The sequence below is a fragment of the Ciconia boyciana genome, chromosome 2 (genome assembly GCF_034638445.1).
Source record: "Ciconia boyciana chromosome 2, ASM3463844v1, whole genome shotgun sequence".
Lineage (NCBI taxonomy): Eukaryota > Metazoa > Chordata > Aves > Ciconiiformes > Ciconiidae > Ciconia > Ciconia boyciana.
Window position 1 is genome coordinate 885,710 of NC_132935.1, and position 18,215 is coordinate 903,924.

Here is an 18,215-nt window from a genome sequence, read left to right on the forward strand (position 1 = left end):
CGTGGCGGGGGGGGCGGGACCGGCCCGGCCCGGGCGGCGGCGGCGACGGCGGCGATGGGGCTGCGGCGGGCGGTGAGGGGCGCCGGGACCCCCCTCCCCCCCGGGCCCCCCCGGGCCCCCCCGGGCCCCCCTCCCCGCCCCCACCCCGGGGACCCCGCCCTCCCCCCCCCCCGGGCCCGGCCCCCGGGGACTCCGAGCCCCCGCCCCCCCGGCCCCGGGATCCCCTCCCCCGCGGGGCTCCCCGGGGGTTCCCCGCTGGGGAATCCCTCCCTCCCCCCCGGACCCCTCCTCAGGGGCTCCCTCCCCCATAGCCCCCTCCCCTCCGCCCCCCCCGGATCCCGCCAGGGTCGCGGCCTTGGGCGCGGGGGGGAGGGCGGGGCCACGCCCCTTCAAGGACGGGGGGAGGGGCCACAAACCGGCCCCCGTGCCCCACGGAGCCCTGGGGGCTGGGGGGGACACCCCGGGGGGTGGGGGCACCCTGTGGGGCCGGGTGTGGGGCTGACACCCGTGGGGCTGGGCTGGGTGTGGGGCTGGATGTCGGGCTGGGCTGTCTATGGGGCTGGCTGTGGGGCTGGCTGTGGGGCTGTCTATGGGGCTGTATATCTATGGGGCTGGCTGTGGGGCTGGCTGTGGGGCTGTCTATGGGGCTATCTATGGGGCTGGCTGTGGGGCTGTCTATGGGGCTGTATATCTATGGGGCTGGCTGTGGGGCTGTCTATGGCGCTATCTATGGGGCTGTCTATCTATGGGGCTGTCTATCTATGGGGCTATCTATGGGGCTGTCTATGGCGCTATCTATGGGGCTATCTATCTATGGGGCTGTGTATGGGGCTATCTATGGGGCTGGCTGTGGGTCTGTCTATGGGGCTGGCTATGGGGCTGGCTATGGCGCTATCTATGGGGCTGTCTATCTATGGGGCTGGCTGTGGGGCTGGCTGTGGGGCTATCTGTGGGGCTATCTATCTATGGGGCTGGCTATGGGGCTATCTATGGGGCTGTCTATCTATGGGGCTGTCTATGGGGCTGGCTGTGGGGCAGCCGCGGCAGGTGTGGGGCAGCCGCGCGGGGGGCGGGTCCCGGGGTCCCACTGACCGCCCCTCCCCCCAGGTGCAGCTCTGCCGCCTCCCCTCCCCCCCCCTGCAGCGACCCCCGGCCCAGCCCCCCCGGCCCCGGTGAGCGGCGTGTGGGGCGCGGGGGGATGTGGGGTGCAGGGGGGATGTGGGTCCTGTGGGGAGATGTGGGTCCCAAGGGGGAGATGTGGGGTGCAGGGGGCTGCCATGGGTCACAGGGAGGGATGCTGGTTCCAGAGGGAGATGTGGGTCCCAGGGGGGACATGTGGGGCAGAGGGGGGAGATGTGGGTCCCAGGGAGATGTGGGTCCCAGGGGGGAGATGTGGGTCCCAGGAGGAGATGGGGGTCCCAGAGAGAGACGTGTGTTCCACGGGGGAGATGTGGGTCACAGGGAGGGATGTGGGTCCCAGTGGAGATATGGGATGCGGGGGGAGATGTGGGGCAGAGGGGGAGATGTGGGTCCCAGGAGGAGTTGTGGGTCCCAGAGCAAGACGCGTCCCCCCGCCTGAGATGTGGGTCCCAGAGGGAGTTGTGGGTCCCAGGAGGAGTTGTGGGGCTCAAGGGGGAGCTGTGGGTCCCAGGAGGAGATGTGGGTCTCGGGGGGGAGATGTGGGTCCCAGGGGGGAGCTGTGGGTCCCAGAGTGAGATGTGGGTCCCAGAGCAAGACGTGTTCCCCCGGCTGAGATGTGGGTCCCAGGAGGAGTTGTGGGGCTGAGGGGGGAGATGTGGGTCTCGGGGGGGGAGCTGTGGGTCCCAGGAGGAGATGTGGGTCCCTGGCTGAGATGTGGCTCCCAGAGAGGGTTGTGGGTCCCAGAGAGGGTTGTGGGTCCCAGGGGGGAGCTGTGGGTCCCCGGCTGAGATGTGGGTCCCGGAGTGAGGCGCCTCCCCCCGGCTGAGATGTGGCTCCCAGAGGGGGCTGTGGGTCCCAGAGGGGCTGTGGGTCCCAGAGGGGTTGTGGGTCCCAGGGGGGAGCTGTGGGTCCCTGAGCGAGATGTGGGTCCCCGGCTGAGATGTGGGTCCCAGAGGGGGTTGTGGGTCCCAGGAGGAGATGTGGGTCCCAGGTGGGAGCTGTGGGTCCCCGGCTGAGATGTGGGTCCCGGAGCGAGGCGCCTCCCCCCGGCTGAGATGTGGCTCCCAGAGGGGGATGTGGGTCCCAGAGAGGGTTGTGGGTCCCAGGGGGAGATGTGGGTCCCAGGGGGAGCTGTGGGTCCCCGTCGGAGGTGAGGGACGCAGAGGGGGATGTGGGTCCCAGGTGGGAGCTGTGGGTCCCCAGCTGAGATGTGGCTCCCAGAGAGGGTTGTGGGTCCCAGAGAGGGTTGTGGGTCCGAGGGGGGAGCTGTGGGTCCCCGAGCGAGATGTGGGTCCCTGGCTGAGATGTGGCTCCTGGAGGGGTTGTGGGTCCTGGGGGGAGCTGTGGGTCCCAGGGGAGTTATGGGGCTCAGGGGGAGATGTGGCTCCCAGAGGGGTTGTGGGTCCTGGGGGGGAGCTGTGGGTCCCAGGAGGAGTTATGGGTCCCAGGGGGGAGCTGTGGGTCCCTGAGCGAGATGTGGGTCCCCGGCTGAGATGTGGCTCCCAGAGGGGGCTGCGGGTCCCAGAGGGGGTTGTGGGTCCCAGGGAGGAGCTGTGGGTCCCAGGGGGAGTTATGGGTCCCAGGGGGAAGCTGTGGGTCCCCGAGCGAGATGTGGGTCCCCGGCTGAGATGTGGCTCCCGGAGGGGGCTGTGGGTCCCAGAGGGGGTTGTGGGCCCCAGGAGGAGTTATGGGTCCCGGGGGGGAGCTGTGGCTCCCCGGCTGAGATGTGGCTCCCAGAGAGGGTTGTGGGTCCCAGAGGGGGTTGTGGGTCCCAGAGAGGGTTGTGGGTCCCAGGGGGGAGCTGTGGGTCCCAGGAGGAGTTATGGGTCCCAGGGGGGAGCTGTGGGTCCCCGAGCGAGATGTGGGTCCCCGGCTGAGATGTGGCTCCCGGAGGGGGCTGTGGGTCCCAGAGGGGGTTGTGGGTCCCAGGGGGGAGCTGTGGGTCCCAGGGGGGAGCTGTGGGTCCCAGGAGGAGTTATGGGTCCCAGGGGGGAGCTGTGGGTCCCCGAGCGATATGTGGGTCCCTGGCTGAGATGTGGCTCCCAGAGGGGGCTGTGGGTCCCAGAGAGGGTTCTGGGTCCCAGGGGGGAGATGTGGGTCCCAGGAGGAGTTATGGGTCCCAGGGGGGAGCTGTGGGTCCCCGAGCGAGATGTGGGTCCCCGGCTGAGATGTGGCTCCCAGAGGGGGTTGTGGGTCCCAGAGGGGGCTGTGGGTCCCAGAGAGGGTTGTGGGTCCTGGGGGGGAGCTGTGGGTCCCAGGAGGAGTTATGGGTCCCAGGGGGGAGCTGTGGCTCCCCGGCTGAGATGTGGCTCCCAGAGAGGGTTGTGGGTCCCAGAGGGGGTTGTGGGTCCCAGAGGGGGTTGTGGGTCCCAGGGGGAGATGTGGGTCCCAGGAGGAGTTATGGGTCCCAGGGGGGAGCTGTGGGTCCCCGGCTGAGATGTGGCTCCCGGGGGGCAGCTGTGGGTCCCGGCGCTGGGGGCACGCGGGCCCCCTGACGTCCCGCCCCACGGCAGGCCGCTTGGGGGGCTGCTGCGGCCGGCGCTGCTGGGGCTGGCGCTGGGGCTGCCCCTGGCCGGTGGCTGGTACCTGCGGGCCGAGCGCCGGGAGCGCCGCCGGCTGTGGCTGCTGCTGGACGGCGTGGGACGCTTCGGCAGGTTGGGGCGCGGGGGCGAGGGGGGCCGGGGCGGCGGCTCTCGGCCCGGCCCTGAGCCCCCCGCCTGCCCCCCGCCCCCAGGTCGCTGGCCGTGGGCATCCGCATCTCCGTGGACTACTGGTGGACCGCCAACGTGGCGCTGCGGGGGCTGGAGGAGGCGAGTGGGGGGCTGGGGGGCTGGGCCAGGGGTTGGGGGCTGGGGGCTGGGGGGCTGGGCCAGGGGTTGGGGGCTGGGGGGCTGGGGGGCTGGGCCAGGGGTTGGGGGGCTGGGGGGTGCTGGGGGGCTGGGTGAGGGGTTGGGGGCGCTGGGGGCTGGGTGAGGGGTTGGGGGCTGGGCCAGGGGCTGGGGGCTGGGGGGCTGGGCCAGGGGTTGGGGGGCTGGGGGGTGCTGGGGGCTGGGTGAGGGGTTGGGGGCGCTGGGGGGCTGGGTGAGGGGTTGGGGGGCTGGGCCAGGGGTTGGGGGCTGGGGGGTGCTGGGGGGCTGGGCCAGGGGTTGGGGGCTGGGGGCTGGGTGAGGGTTGGGGGGCTGGGGGGTGCTGGGGGGCTGGGTGAGGGGTTGGGGGCGCTGGGGGGCTGGGTGAGGGGTTGGGGGGCTGGGCCAGGGGCTGGGGGCTGGGGGGCTGGGCCAGGGGTTGGGGGCTGGGGGGTGCTGGGGGGCTGGGTGAGGGGTTGGGGGCGCGCTGGGGGGCTGGGTGAGGGGTTGGGGGCTGGGCCAGGGGTTGGGGGCTGGGGGGTGCTGGGGGCTGGGCCAGGGGTTGGGGGCTGGGGGGCTGGGTGAGGGGTTGGGGGGCTGGGGGGGCGCTGGGGGGCTGGGCCAGGGGTTGGGGGGCTGGGGGGGCTGGGGGGGCTCAGGGGGCCACTTGGGGGGCTGGGTGAGGGGTTGGGGGACTTGGTGGCCAGTTAGGGGCTGGGGGACGCTTGGGGGGCTCAGGGGGCACTTGGGGGCTGAGCAAGGGGTTGGGGGCTCAGGGGCCACTTGGGGGCTGGGTGGCCAGTTGGGGGGCTCAGTGGTGAGTTGGGGGCTCCGCAAGGGGTTGGGGGCTCGGTGGCCACCCGGGGCTCGGTGGCCAGTTGGAGGGGCTCAGTGGCCGCTCGGGGGCTCGGTGGCCACCTGGGGGCTCGGTGGCCGGTTGGGGGTCTGGGGGCTGGTTGGGGGGCTCAGGGGGCCACCCGGGGGCTCGGTGGTGAGCTGGGGGCTCGGCTCGGTGGCCGCCCGGGGGGCTCGGTGGCCGCCCGGGGTGACGCGGGTCGCGCAGGGCAGCCCGGCCTTCGCGGCGGCCATGTCGCGGTGCCACCGGCGCGGGGCGGAGCGGCTGCTGCGGGGGGCCCTGCGCAACGGGGGCCTCTACGTGAAGCTGGGCCAGGGGCTCTGCGCCTTCGGGCACCTCCTGCCCCCCGAGTACGCGGCCACCCTGCGCCCGCTGGAGGACCGGGCCCTGCGGCGCGGCTACCGCGAGGTGGGCGGGGGTGGCCCGGGCGCGGGGCGGCGGCGGGCGTGTGGGTGTCCCCCCCCACACACACACCCACCGGCGTGGGGACGGCGCGGCTGGGGACGTGGGGACGGCGTGGTTGGGGACATTGTGGTTGGGGACATGGGGACATCGTGGTTGGGGACTGGGGGCCAGCATGGCCCTGGGCGTGGGGACGTCGTGGTCCTGGGTGTGGGGACATCGTGGTTGGGGACGTGGGGACATCATGGTTGGGGACATCGTGGTTGGGGACATGGGGACGTTGTGGCTGGGGACGTGGGGACATCGTGGTCCTGGGCGTGGGGACATCGTGGCTGGGGACATGGGGACAGGGTGGTCCTGGGTGTGAGGACATCATGGCCTTGGGCATGGGGACATCGTGGTTGGGGACATGGGGACAGCGTGGTTGGGGACGTGGGGACGTTGTGGCTGGGGACGTGGGGACGTCGTGGCTGGGGACATGGGGATGTTGTGGCCTTGGGTGTGGGGACATTGTGGTTGGGGACATGGGGACAGCGTGGTTGGGGACGTGGGGACGTCATGGTTGGGGACATGGGGACATTGTGGTTGGGGACGTGGGGACAGCATGGCCCTGGGTGTGGGGACATCGTGGCCCTGGGCATGGGGACATCGTGGTTGGGGACATGGGGACAGCGCGGCTGGGGACGTGGGGACATCGTGGCTGGGGACGTGGGGACAACGTGGTCCTGGGTGTGGGGACATCGTGGTTGGGGACATGGAGACGGCGTGGTTGGGGACATGGGGACGTTGTGGCTGGGGGCGTGGGGACATCATGGTTGGGGACGTGGGGATGGCGTGGTTGGGGACATGGGGACGTCGTGGCCCTGGGCATGGGGACATCATGGTTGGGGACGTGGGGACGGCGTGGTTGGGGACATGGGGACATTGTGGTTGGGGACATGGGGACGGTGTGGTTGGGGATGTCGTGGTTGGGGACATGGGGACATCGTGGCTGGGGACGTGGCGACATCGTGGTTGGGGACATGGGGACGGCGCGGCCTTGGGTGCGGGGACGGCGTGGCCGGGGCCGTGGGGACACCGTGGCCCTGAGCGTGGTGGCCCAGCGGTCCCTAACAGGGACATGGGGACTCCAAGCATGGGGACACCACGGTCCCCGCCCCGGTGACGCCGTGATCCCAGGCGTGGGGACACCGTGGCCGGGTGCCCCCAGCCCAGGGGCTGCTGGGGGGGTGTCCCCAAGCACCCTCCTGCCCCGTCCCCACGCTGTCCCCTCCTGTCCCCATCCCTGTCCCCTCTGTCCCCTCTGTCCCCTGTCCCCCCGTCCCTGTCCCTTCTGTCCCCATCGCTCTCCCCCCTGTCCCTGTCCCCATCCCTGTCCCTGTCCCCGTCTCTGTCCTCTCTGTCCCCATCTCTGTCCCTCTCGCCCCTGTCCCCATCCCTGTCCCGTCTCTGTCCCCTGTGTCCCCTGTCCCCATCCCTGTCCCTCTCCCCCCTGTCCCCTCTGTCCCCATCCCTGTCCCTGTCCCCGTCTCTGTCCCCTCTCCCCATCCCTGTCCCCCTTGTCCCCTCTGTCCTCTCTGTCTCCATCCCTGTCCCTGTCCCCTGTCCCTGTCCCTCTGTCCCCCGTGTCCCCTGTCCCTGTCCCCTGTGTCCCCCTGTCCCTGTCCCTGTGTCCCCTGTCCCCTGTTCCCATGTCCCCTGTGTCCCCCGTGCCCCCTGTCCCTGTCCCTGTCCCCTGTCCCTGTCCCTGTCCCGTCCCCTCTGTCCCCTGTCCCTGTCCCCTGTCCCCTCTGTCCCCGTCCCTGTCCCTGTCCCCTGTCCCTGTCCCCTCTGTCCCCTGTCCCCGTCCCTGTCCCCCGACGCAGCTGGACGAGCTGTTCCTCGAGGATTTCCAGACCACCCCGGCCGGGCTATTCCAGCACTTTGACTACGAGCCCGTGGCCGCCGCCAGCCTGGCCCAGGTCCACCGGGCCACCCTGCGGGACGGCACCCCCGTGGCCGTCAAGGTGGGGGCCAGGAGCCCAGGGACCCCGCCCCCCGGTCCCCTCCCTCCCCAGCCCCCCGACCCCTTGGGGACCCCCTCTCCGGGAGACCCCCACCCCCGGGACCCCCCAGCGTCCCCGCCCCCATGACTCTCCCCGGCCCCTCCCCAGGGGCTCCCCCGTGGATTCCCCCTCCCCCCGCATCCCCCCGACCCCTCCCCATCCCCCCCAAGACCCTCGGGGACCCCCTCTCCATGGCTCCCCCGGGACCCCCGGGACCCCCAGCCCCTCCCCATGACTCCCCCGGACCCCTCCCCCAGATCCCCCCACAGCCCCTCCCCCCATACCCTTGGGACCCCCCAGGCCCCCATCACCCCACAACCCCCGGGACCCCCAGCCCCTCCCCATGACTCCCCCCGGACCCTCCCCCACCCCCTCTCCCCGATACCCTTGGGGGCACCCCTCCATGGCCCACCCCCAGGTCCCCCCAGCCCCTCCCCATCCCCCCAAGACCCTCAGGGACCCCCTCTCCATGGCTCCCCCGGGACCTCCCCCAGCACCCCACACCCCCCCAGCACCCCCAGCCCCTCCCCCCAGCCCCCCAGCCCCTCCCCGTGACTCCCCCTGGACCCTCCCCACACCCCTCTCCCCGATACCCTTGGGGGCACCCCCTCCATGGCTCCCCCGGGACCCCCCAGCACCCCACAACCCCCAGCCCCTCCCCATCCCCCCAAGACCCTCGGGGACCCCCTCTCCATGTCTCCCCGGGACCCCCCCCCAGCACCCCACACCCCCAGCACCCCCCAGCCCCTCCCCATGACTCCACCCCAGCCCCTCCCCATCCCCCCAAGACCCTCAGGGACCCCTCCCCCGGCCCCCCCCAGCACCCCGCGCCCCCCAGGTGCAGTACATCGACCTGCGCGACCGCTTCGAGGGCGACATCCGGACGCTGGAGCTGCTGCTGCGCCTCGTGGAGCTGATGCACCCCGACTTCGCCCTGGGCTGGGTGCTGCAGGTGCGGGGGGGGAGCACCCCGGCCCCCCCGGCCCGCCCCGCCCCCCCTCCGCCGGTCACCCCCCGTGTCCCCAGGAGCTGAAGGGGACGCTGGCGCGGGAGCTGGACTTCGAGAACGAGGGCCGGAACGCGGAGCGCTGCGCCCGCGACCTGCGGCACTGCGGCTACGTGGTGGTGCCCCGCGTGCACTGGGACAAGAGCAGCAAGGTGGGGACGGGGACGCGGGGACGGGGACGCGGGGACTGGAGGGGGACACGGGGATGGGGACATGGGGGGACACAGGGACATGGGGATGGGGACATGGGGGACACAGGGACATGGGGATGGGGACATGGGGACGGGGACATGGGGACGTGGGGATGGGGACATGGGGATGGGGACATGGGGGGACACAGGGACATGGGGATGGGGACATGGGGACACGGGGATGGGGACTGGAGGGGGACACGGGGATGGGGACATGGGGACGGGGACGTGGGGATGGGGACCGGGGGAGACATGGGGATGGGGACACGGGGACAGGGACCAGGGGGACACAGGGACATGGGGATGGGGACATGGGGACAGGGATGTGGGAATGGGGACACAGGGACAGGGACCAGGGGTGACACAGGGACACAGGGACATGGGGACAGGGACATGGGGACATGGGGATGGGGACGTGGGGATGGGGACGTGGGGATGGGGACCACGGGGGACATGGGGACAGGGACATAGGGACAGGGACGGGGGGGGACGCAGGGATGGGGACATGGGGACAGGGACACAGGGATGGGGACAGGGGACAGGGACAAGGCAATGGGGATGCAGGGATGGGGACGTGGGGACAGGGACTGGGGGGACATGGGGATGGGGACATGGGGGTGGCGACACAGGGACAGGGACCAGGGGGACACATGGGGACAGAGACCGGGGGGACAACACGGGGATGGGGACACGGGGATGGGGACACAGGGAGGGGGACACAAGGGGAGGGGACTGGGGACAGGACACAGGCACGGGGGACACAGGGAGGGGACGAGGGGACGGGGTCTGCGGGCACGGTGGGGACAGGGGACAGGGACCGTGGGGGCGATGGGGACAGGGGGTGGGGGCACGGTGGGGACAGGGACCACGGGTACGACAGGGACAGGGGCTGTGGACACGGTGGGGACAAGGGACCGGCACGTTGTGGCCCAGGGGACAGGGACTGTGGTGGGGACAGGGGACAGGGACGGCAGGGCCGGGGGGGGCGCGGAGCAGCCGCCCCGGCAGGGCAGGGACGGGCAGAGGTGACCCCCCTGTCCCCTCCTGCCCCCTGTGTCCCCCCTGTCCCCCTGTGTCCCCCCCTGTCTTCTCTGTCCCCATCCCTGTCCCCCATCCCCCCATCCCATGTCCCTCCCTGTCCCCCTGTGTCCCCCCCGTCCCCATGTCCCCCCTGTTCCCTGTGTCCCCCTGTCTCCCCGTCCCCCATGTCCCCCCATCCCCCTGTCCCGTGTCCCTCCCTGTCCCCTGTGTCCCCCTGTCCCCATGTCCCCCATCCCCCTGTCTCCGTGTCCCCCTGTCACCTCCTGTCCCGTGTGTCCCCCATATTCTCTGTCCCCATCCCTGTCCCCCATCCCCTGTCCCATGTCCCTCCTGTCCCCCTGTGTCCCCCGTCCCCATGTCCCCCTGTTCCCTGTGTCCCCCCTGTCTCCCCTGTCCCCCATGTGTCCCCCCATCTCCGTGTCCCCCGTCACCTCCTGTCCCGTGTCCCCCATCTTCTCTGTCCCCCCATGTCCCCTGTCCCTCCCATCCCCCGTGTGTCCCCCATCTCCGTGTCCCCCGTCACCTCCTGTCCCCGTGTCCCCTGTCTTCTCTGTCCCCCCATGTCCCCTCTGTCCCCCGTCCCCCGTCCCCAGCGGGTGCTGACGGCCGATTTCTGCGAGGGCTGCAAGATCACCAACGTGGAGGGGATCCGCAGGCAGGGCCTGGGCCTGCGGGATGTGAGTGGCACGGGGGACGGGGGTCGGGGGGTCGGGGGACACGGGGGACACGGGGACACGGGGACACGGGGACACGGGGACACGGGGACGGGGGACCGAGCCCGCTGCCGCCGCAGGCCGCCGACAAACTGATCCGGGTCTTCGCCGAGCAAATCTTCTACACCGGCTTCATCCACGCCGACCCCCACCCCGGGAACGGTACGGGGGGGGGGGGGGGTCCCCAGGGTGGGGAGGGGTCCCTAAGGAATGGGAGGGGTCCCCAAGGGGGGGGGTCCCTAAGGAAGGGGGTCCCCTCGGCGGGGGTCCCCAAGGGGGGTCCCTAAGGAAGGAGAGGGGTTCCCAAGGCAGGGGGTCCCCACGGCGGGGGTTCCCTAAGGAAGGGGGTCCCTAAGGAAGGGGGGGTCCCCAAGGAAGGGGGTCCCCAAGGAAGGGGGTCCCTAAGGAAGGGGGTCCCCAAGGGGGTCCCCAAGGAAGGGGGTCCCTCGGCAGGGGTTCCCTAAGGAAGGGGGTCCCCAAAGGGGGTCCCTAAGGAAGGGGAGGGTCCCCTTGGTGGGGTTCCCTAAGGAAGGGGGTCCCCAAGGGGGTCCCTAAGGAAGGGGGGTCCCCTTGGCAGGGGTTCCCTAAGGAAGGGGGTCCCCAAGGGGGGTTCCCTAAGGAAGGGGGTCCCTCGGTGGGGTTCCCTAAGGGAGGGGTCCCCAAGGGGGTCCCTAAGGAAGGGGGTCCCCTTGGCGGGGGTTCCCTAAGGAAGGGGGTCCCTCGGTGGGGGTTCCCTAAGGGAGGGGGTCCCCAAGGGGGTCCCCAAGGAAGGGGGGGTCCCCTCGGCGGGGGTTCCCTAAGGAAGGGGGGGGTCCCCAAGGGGGGGTCCCCAAGGAAGGGGGGGTCCCCTCGGCGGGGGTCCCCAACCCGCCCCCGCAGTGCTGGTGCGCCGCGGCCCCGACGGCAAAGCCCAGCTCGTCCTGCTCGACCACGGCCTCTACGAGTTCCTCAGCGAGAGGTGAGGGGGTCCCTCCCCCAGTAAAGGGGGGCGGGGGGGCTCGGGGGTGTCCCCCGGGGCTGAGCCTGGGCCTGGCAGGGACCGGGCGGCGCTGTGCCAGCTCTGGAGAGCCATCGTCCTGCGCGACGACGCCGCCATGAAGCTGCGCTCGGCCGAGCTGGGTGTCGAGGGTGAGCCGGGACCTGCGCCCGCAACGGGGGGACCCCCCCGCCTCCCCCCCCCCCCCCCCGCGGCGGCAGCAGCCGGCGGGGTGACGGGGACGATCCCCCGGGCCTGGGGTGCTGCAGCCCCCACCCTCGCTCCCTGCGATGGGTGCTTGCTTTTTGGGGTGCTCCCACCCCCTTTTCTCCCCCTGGCACCTTAGGGTGCTGCAGCCCCCACCCTCGCTCCCTGGGGATGGGTCCTTGGGGTGCTGCCCCCCCCAACCCTCGCTCTTTGGGGTGCTGCCCCCCAACCCTCGCTCTTTGAGGTGCTGCCCCCCAACTCCTCCTCCCTGGGGATGGGTCCCTGCTCTTTGGGGTGCTGCCCCCCAACCCTTCCTCCCTGGGGATGGGTCCTTGGGGTGCTGCCCCCCCCAACCCTCCCTCTTTGGGGGTGCTGCCCCCCCCCACCTCTTCCTCCCTGGGGATGGGTCCCTGCTCCTTGGGGTGCTGCCCCCCAACCCTCGCTCTTTGGGGTGCTGCCCCCCAACCCTCGCTCCTTGGGGTGCTGCCCCCCAACCCTCGCTCCCTGGGGATGGGTCCCTGCTCCTTGGGGTGCTGCCCCCCAACTCTCACTCCCTGGGGATGGGTCCTTGGGGTGGTGCCCCCAACCCTCCCTCTTTGGGGTGCTGCCCCCAACCCTCACTCCTTGGGGTGCTGCCCCCAACCCTCACCCCTGGGGATGGGTCCTTGGGGTGCTGCCCCCAACCCTCGCTCTTTGGGGTGCTGCCCCCAACCCTCACTCCTTGGGGTGCTGCCCCCCAACTCCTCCTCCCTGGGGATGGGTCCTTGGGGTGCTGCCCCTCCCAACCCTCGCTCCTTGCGGTGCTGCCCCCCAACCCTCCCTCTTTGGGGTGCTGCCCCCCCCCCCCAAACCTTCATCCCTGGGGATGGGTCCCTGCTCCTTGGGGTGCTCCCACCCCCTTTCCTCCCTGTGGGCACCTCAGGGTGCTGCCCCCCAACTCTTCCTCCCTGGGGATGGGTCCCTGCTCTTTGGGGTGCTGCCCCCCAACCCTCACTCCTTGGGGTGCTGCCCCCCAACTCCTCCTCCCCCGGGATGGGTCCTTGGGGTGCTGCCCCCCCAACCCTCGCTCTTTGGGGTGCTGCCCCCCAACCCTCGCTCCTTGGGGTGCTGCCCCCCAACCCTCGCTCCCTGGGGATGGGTCCTTGCCCTTGGGGTGCTGCCCCCCAACCCTCGCTCCCTGGGGATGGGTCCTTGGGGTGCTGCCCCCCAACCCTCGCTCTTTGGGGTGCTGCCCCCCAACTCTCACTCCCTGGGGATGGGTCCTTGGGGTGCTGCCCCCCAACCCTCGTTCTTTGGGGTGCTGCCCCCCCAACCCTCGCTCCTTGGGGTGCTGCCCCCCAACCCTCGCTCCCTGGGGATGGGTCCTTGCCCTTGGGGTGCTGCCCCCCAACCCTCGCTCTTTGGGGTGCTGCCCCCCCCAACCCTCGTTCTTTGGGGTGCTGCCCCCCAACCCTCGCTCCTTGGGGTGCTGCCCCCCGGCCCCCGCTCCCTGGGGATGGGTCCTTGCCCTTGGGGTGCTGCCCCCCAACCCTCGCTCTTTGGGGTGCTGCCCCTCCCAACCCTTGCTCTTTGGGGTGCTGCCCCCCAACCCTCGCTCCTTGGGGTGCTGCCCCCCAACCCTCGCTCCCTGGGGATGGGTCCTTGCCCTTGGGGTGCTGCCCCCCAACCCTCGCTCCTTGGGGTGCTGCCCCCCAACCCTCACCCCCTGGGGATGGGTCCTTGGGGTGCTGCCCCCCAACCCTCGCTCTTTGGGGTGCTGCCCCCCCAACCCTCGCTCTTTGGGGTGCTGCCCCCCAACCCTCGCTCCTTGGGGTGCTGCCCCCCAACCCTCGCTCCCTGGGGATGGGTCCCTGCTCCTTGGGGTGCTGCCCCCCAACCCTTGCTCCTTGGGGTGCTGCCCCCCCCAACCCTTGCTCCCTGGGGATGGGTCCCTGCTCCTTGGGGTGCTGCCCCCCAACCCTCGCTCCTTGGGGTGCTGCCCCCCAACCCTCGCCCCCTGGGGTGCCCCCCAGATTACTTCCTCTTCTGCGAGATCCTGATGCAGCGCCCGCTGCGGGCCGGGCCCGGGGCCTTGGCCGACGTCCTCTCGCGGGCCGAGCGGGCCTACATGCAGGAGATGGCGGCCCAGCGCTTCGGGCGCGTCCTGGCCGTGCTGCGCGCCCTGCCCCGGCCCATGCTCCTCGTCTTCCGCAACATCAACACCGTGCGCAGCATCAACGCCGCCCTGGGGGCCCCCGTCGACCGCTACTTCGTCATGGCGAAGAGGTGACGCGTGGGGGGCGGCTTGGGGGAACCCCGCGCGCCTCCCAGCCGCGCCCCGCAGCGACCCCCTCGTGCCCCACAGCGCCGTGCGGAGCTGGAGCCGGTTGAGCGGGGAGAAAGCCGCCGGCATCCGCGGCAGCGGCTTCTTCTGCTGGGTCAGGGTGGCCTGGGAGAGCCTCAGGTTCGAGGTGGCCCTCAGGTAACGGGGGGGGGCGCACACGGGGACAATTGGGGGGCGCCCCCCATAACGCCCCCCCCCACCTCCCCCGGCTCTGCCCGCAGGCTGGAGAGCATCGCCATGAAGCTGACGGCCTCGGCCCTGCGCCTCTTGGCTTCCTGGGGGCTGCTGCCCCACAGCCAGCAGCTCTACGAGTACCTGCAGGCGTAGCGAGAGGGGGGGGCCCCCCCATACACCCCCCCCCGCACCCCAAAAATAAACCCTCCCCCCAGCACCCACCCACGCGGCCGAAAGCGTCCCCCCGAGGAGACCAAGAACGCAGCCGGGGCCGTGGGGATGGGGGTTGGTTTTTCCCATTTCTTTATAAATTTCCGGTGGGGGGCGTGGGGACGATGTGGGGGCCGCGGGGGGCACGGAGGGGGATCTGGGGGGCTGGGGGGGAGCGGGGCCCCCTCAGAAGTGAGCCGTCACCCGGTCGATCTCCAGCAGGTCCTCCAGGATCTGGGGGGAGAAAGAGGCGTTGGGGAGGGCGGCGTGGGGCAGGGGGTGTGGGGCAGACCCACAGCGAGGGGGGACGTGGGGGGCCCAGGGGCTGCTGGGGGTGACAGGGGCTGCAGCATATAGGGCAGGGAGCCTGGACGGGCGTCTGTGTGGGGCACAAGGTATAGGGCAGGGAGCCCAGACACATGTCTGTGTGGGGCAGAGCTCACAGGGGCTGGAACCTGACACCTGTATCTGTGGGGCACAGCAGACAGCAGAGCTCTGTGGGGTGGAGGGTGGCCTGCCCCACGGCTATGTCCCCCAGCCCAGCCCCACATCCCTGCCCCACGGCTGAGCCCTATATCCCAGCCCTATGGCCCAGCCCCACCACCCTGCCCCATGGCTGAGCCCTACATCCCTGCCCCACACCCCTGCCCCTCGGGCCAGCCCCATGGGCCAGCCCCACCGCTCTGCCCCACATCCCAGCCCTATGGCCCAGCCCCACCACCCTGCCCCATGGCTAAGCCCTACATCCCTGCCCCACACCCCTGCCCCTCGGGCCAGCCCCACCGCTCTGCCCCACACCCCTGCCCCATAGCCCAGGCCCACCACCCTGCCCCACACCCCTGCCCCATGGCTCTGTCCCACCGCCCTGCCCCATAGCTGAACCCTCCATCCCTGCCCCACGGCCCAGCCCCATGGCTCTGTCCCACCGCCCTGCCCCACGGCTGAGCCCTCCGTCCCTGCCCCACGGCCCAGCCCCACGGCGCCCCACTGACGATGTCGGGCGTGGTGCCGATCTTCTTGGCCAGCTCGCCGCGCTCCATGGTGCTGAGGTAGAGGTAGCGGTTGAGCAGCTCCCCGTCCAGCACGTTGCGCACCGCGTTCTGCAGGATGCGCCGGTCCACGTGCAGCAGCCTGCGGGCGAGCGCGGCGCTGGCACCCGCGCCGGGGGGCGCCGGCACCGGGGATGGGGGGGACACGCTTGGGGACCTCCCGGTGACGCCCCAGGGCGCTGGCACAGGAGTGGGGCGCAAGGCGGCACGGTGGGGACGGTGTTCCCCGAGGTGTGGGGCTGGGGACGAGGTGTGGGGCTGGGGACGAGGCCTGGGGACGGGGATGAGGTGTGGGGCTGGGGGCAGGGATGAGGTGTGGGGCTGGGGGCAGGGTGTAGAGTTGGGGACCAGGTGTGGGGCAGGGACAAGGGACAAGGTGTGGGGCTGTGGACAAGGCCTGGGGACAGGGCCGAGGCATGGGGCTGGGGACAGGGACAACGTGTGGGGCTGGGGCCAAGGCCTGGGGACAGGGATGAGGTGTGGGGCTGGGGCCAAGGTGTGGGGACAGGGATGAGGTGTGGGGACAGGGACCAGGCCTGGGGACAGGGATGAGGTGTGGGGCTGGGGCCGAGGTGTGGGGCTGGGGACAGGGACAAGGTGTGGGGCTGGGGCCAAGGCCTGGGGACAGGGATGAGGTGTGGGGCTGGGGCCGAGCCGTGGGGCCGGGGACAGGGCCGAGCCGTGGGGCCGGAGCCGAGCCCCTTATCCGCCCCGGGACGTCCGAGGGGCAGCCGCGGGCGGGGGCCGCGCCGCGGGGGCGGGGCCGTGGGGCGGCCGTGGGGCGGCCGTGGGGCGCGGTACCGGAAGGCGCGGGGGTTGAGGCCGGCGTGGTGGGGCAGCATGGAGCCCAGGGCGTTCTGCAGCATCAGCAGGCGCCGGTACGTCTTCTCCTGCATGGGCAGCAGCAGCCCCACGCCCCCGTCCAGCGTGGCTGGGGGCCGGGGGTTGGGGCGCCGGGGGGCGGGGGTCCGGCCCCTCCCCCACAGCCCGTGCGGGGGCCCCGCGGGGAGGGGCTGCGGGAGGGGAGCGGCGGGGCCAGGCCGCGGCCTGTGCACCCCCCAGGTCCCGGCACCCCAAATCCCGGCACCCAAGGGACCCACCTGGCACCCAGGGCCCCAAACCCCAGCCCCCAGCACCCAGCCCCCAAATCCCGGCAGCACCCAGGGCCCCACACCCCAAACCCCAGCACCCAAGGGACCCACCTGGCACCCAGCCCCCCAACCCCAGCACCCAGCACCCCAAACCCTAAACCCCAGCACCCCAAATCCCCGCACCCAGTGCCCCGCACCCAGCACAGACCCAGCACCCCAAACCCCAAATCCCGGCACCCAGGGCCCCAAACCCCAGCCCCCCAGCACCCAGCACCCCAAATCCTGGCACCCAGGGCCCCACCCCCAACCCCAGCACCCAAGGGACCCACCTGGGACCCAGCACCCCAAATCCTGGCACCCAGGGCCCTGCACCCCAAACCCTGGCACCCAGCACCCCAAACCCCAGCACCCAGGGCCCCGCACCCCAAACCCCGGCACCCAGCACCCCAAACCCCAAATCCCGGCACCCAGCACAGACCCAGCACCCCAAACCCTAAACCCCAGCACCCCAAATCCCAGCACCCAGGGCCCTGCACCCAGCACAGACCCAGCACCCAGCCCCCCAAATCCCGGCACCCAGGGCCCCAAACCCCAGCACCCAAGGGACCCACCTGGCACCCAGCACCCCAAATTCCAGCACCCCAAACCCCAGCACCCAGCCCCCAAATCCCGGCAGCACCCAGGGCCCTGCACCCCAAACCCCAGCACCCAAGAGACCCACCTGGGCCCCAGCCCCCCAAATCCTGGCACCCAGCACCCCAAATTCCAGCACCCCAAACCCTGGCACCCCGCACCCCAAATCCCAGCAGCACCCAGGGCTCCACACCCCAAACCCCAGCACCCAAGGGACCCACCTGGGACCCAGCACCCCAAATCCTGGCACCCAGCGCCCCAAACCCCAGCACCCAGCACCCCAAACCCCAGCACCCCGCACCCCAAATCCTGGCACCCAGGGTCCCTCACCCCAAACCCCAGCACCCAAGGGACCCACCTGGGACCCAGCACCCCAAATCCTGGCACCCAGCACCCCAAATTCCAGCACCCCAAACCCTAAAGCCCAGCACCCCAAACCCCAGCCCCCAGCACCCAGCCCCCAAATCCCAGCACCCAGCGCCCCAAACCCCAGCACCCAAGGGACCCACCTGGGCCCCAGCCCCCAAACCCCAGCACCCAGCACCCCAAACCCCGGCACCCAGCCCCCCAACCCCAGCCCCCAGCACCCAGCCCCCAAATCCCGGCGCCCGGGGCCCGCGCCCACGGGGCGCACCTGGGCCCCGCCCGGCCCCGCCCGGCCCCGCCCGCTCACCGAACCAGGTGATGTGCTTGTTCTCCCAGGCGCTGGTTTTCTTGTTGGGGCCCTCGGCGGCCCCCCGGCACGGCGTCCGCCAGAACGTGTTGACGTGGGCGCCCACGTGGAAATCGGCGCGCCGCAGCAGCCGCATCCCGCCAAAACTCTCCTTGGCTGGGGAAGGCGGCACGTGGCGGCGCGGCACGGCGCGGTACGGCGCCCAGCCGGCGCGGCGAGCCCCCCCGAACCCGCGCCCCGCCGCCAGCCCCTCACCTTCGGGCAGGTACATGTACACCAGGAGGTTGCGGTCGCGGTCGGACACTGCGGGGAGGGGGGAGGTTCGCCGGATGTGCCGCCGGCGACGCCGGAGCACCCGCGCCAGGCCTGCCCCGTCCTGCCGCCCCGGGGAAGGACGGGCCCGCGCCTGGGCGTGGGGCTGGCTTCACCGGGAGCCATGTGGCGGCACCGGGAGCCCCCCAGGAGCGCCGGGAGCCCCGCGGCAGCGCCGGGAGCCCCATGGCAGCGCCGGGAGCCCCGCGGCAGCGCCGGGAGCCCCGCGGGACCTACCCAGGAAGCCCAGCTGGGTGCTGTCCACCATGAAGTCCACGCTGTAGACCTCCAAGGGCTTGGCGTCCTGCGGAGGAGGAGGAGGAGGAA

The 18,215-nt window shown here is 72.0% G+C and overlaps 2 protein-coding genes across 2 annotated transcripts in view; one reads left to right on the forward strand and one right to left on the reverse strand.

Moving 5' to 3' along the window:
- Positions 1 to 14,213, forward strand: ADCK5 (aarF domain containing kinase 5). Its single transcript, XM_072851755.1, has 15 exons — positions 1 to 72; positions 1,108 to 1,172; positions 3,654 to 3,794; positions 3,875 to 3,950; positions 5,050 to 5,250; positions 7,110 to 7,250; positions 8,128 to 8,241; positions 8,316 to 8,447; positions 10,121 to 10,204; positions 10,321 to 10,402; positions 11,120 to 11,198; positions 11,277 to 11,368; positions 13,436 to 13,688; positions 13,768 to 13,884; positions 13,968 to 14,213. The coding sequence occupies exons 1-15, from the start codon at positions 55 to 57 to the stop codon at positions 14,071 to 14,073; spliced, it is 1,701 nt and encodes a 566-aa protein (XP_072707856.1). The 5' UTR covers positions 1 to 54; the 3' UTR covers positions 14,074 to 14,213.
- The window catches only part of CPSF1 (cleavage and polyadenylation specific factor 1), a 19,346-nt gene continuing 15,339 nt past the window's right edge, over positions 14,209 to 18,215 (reverse strand). Inside the window, exons 33-38 of the mRNA XM_072855045.1 lie at positions 18,126 to 18,192; positions 17,832 to 17,879; positions 17,577 to 17,732; positions 15,981 to 16,110; positions 15,123 to 15,261; positions 14,209 to 14,364 (exon numbers count right to left, since the gene is read on the reverse strand). Of these exons, the coding sequence (XP_072711146.1) occupies positions 14,317 to 14,364; positions 15,123 to 15,261; positions 15,981 to 16,110; positions 17,577 to 17,732; positions 17,832 to 17,879; positions 18,126 to 18,192 (588 nt within the window). The 3' untranslated portion in view covers positions 14,209 to 14,316. The remainder of the gene's footprint in view (positions 14,365 to 15,122; positions 15,262 to 15,980; positions 16,111 to 17,576; positions 17,733 to 17,831; positions 17,880 to 18,125; positions 18,193 to 18,215) is intronic.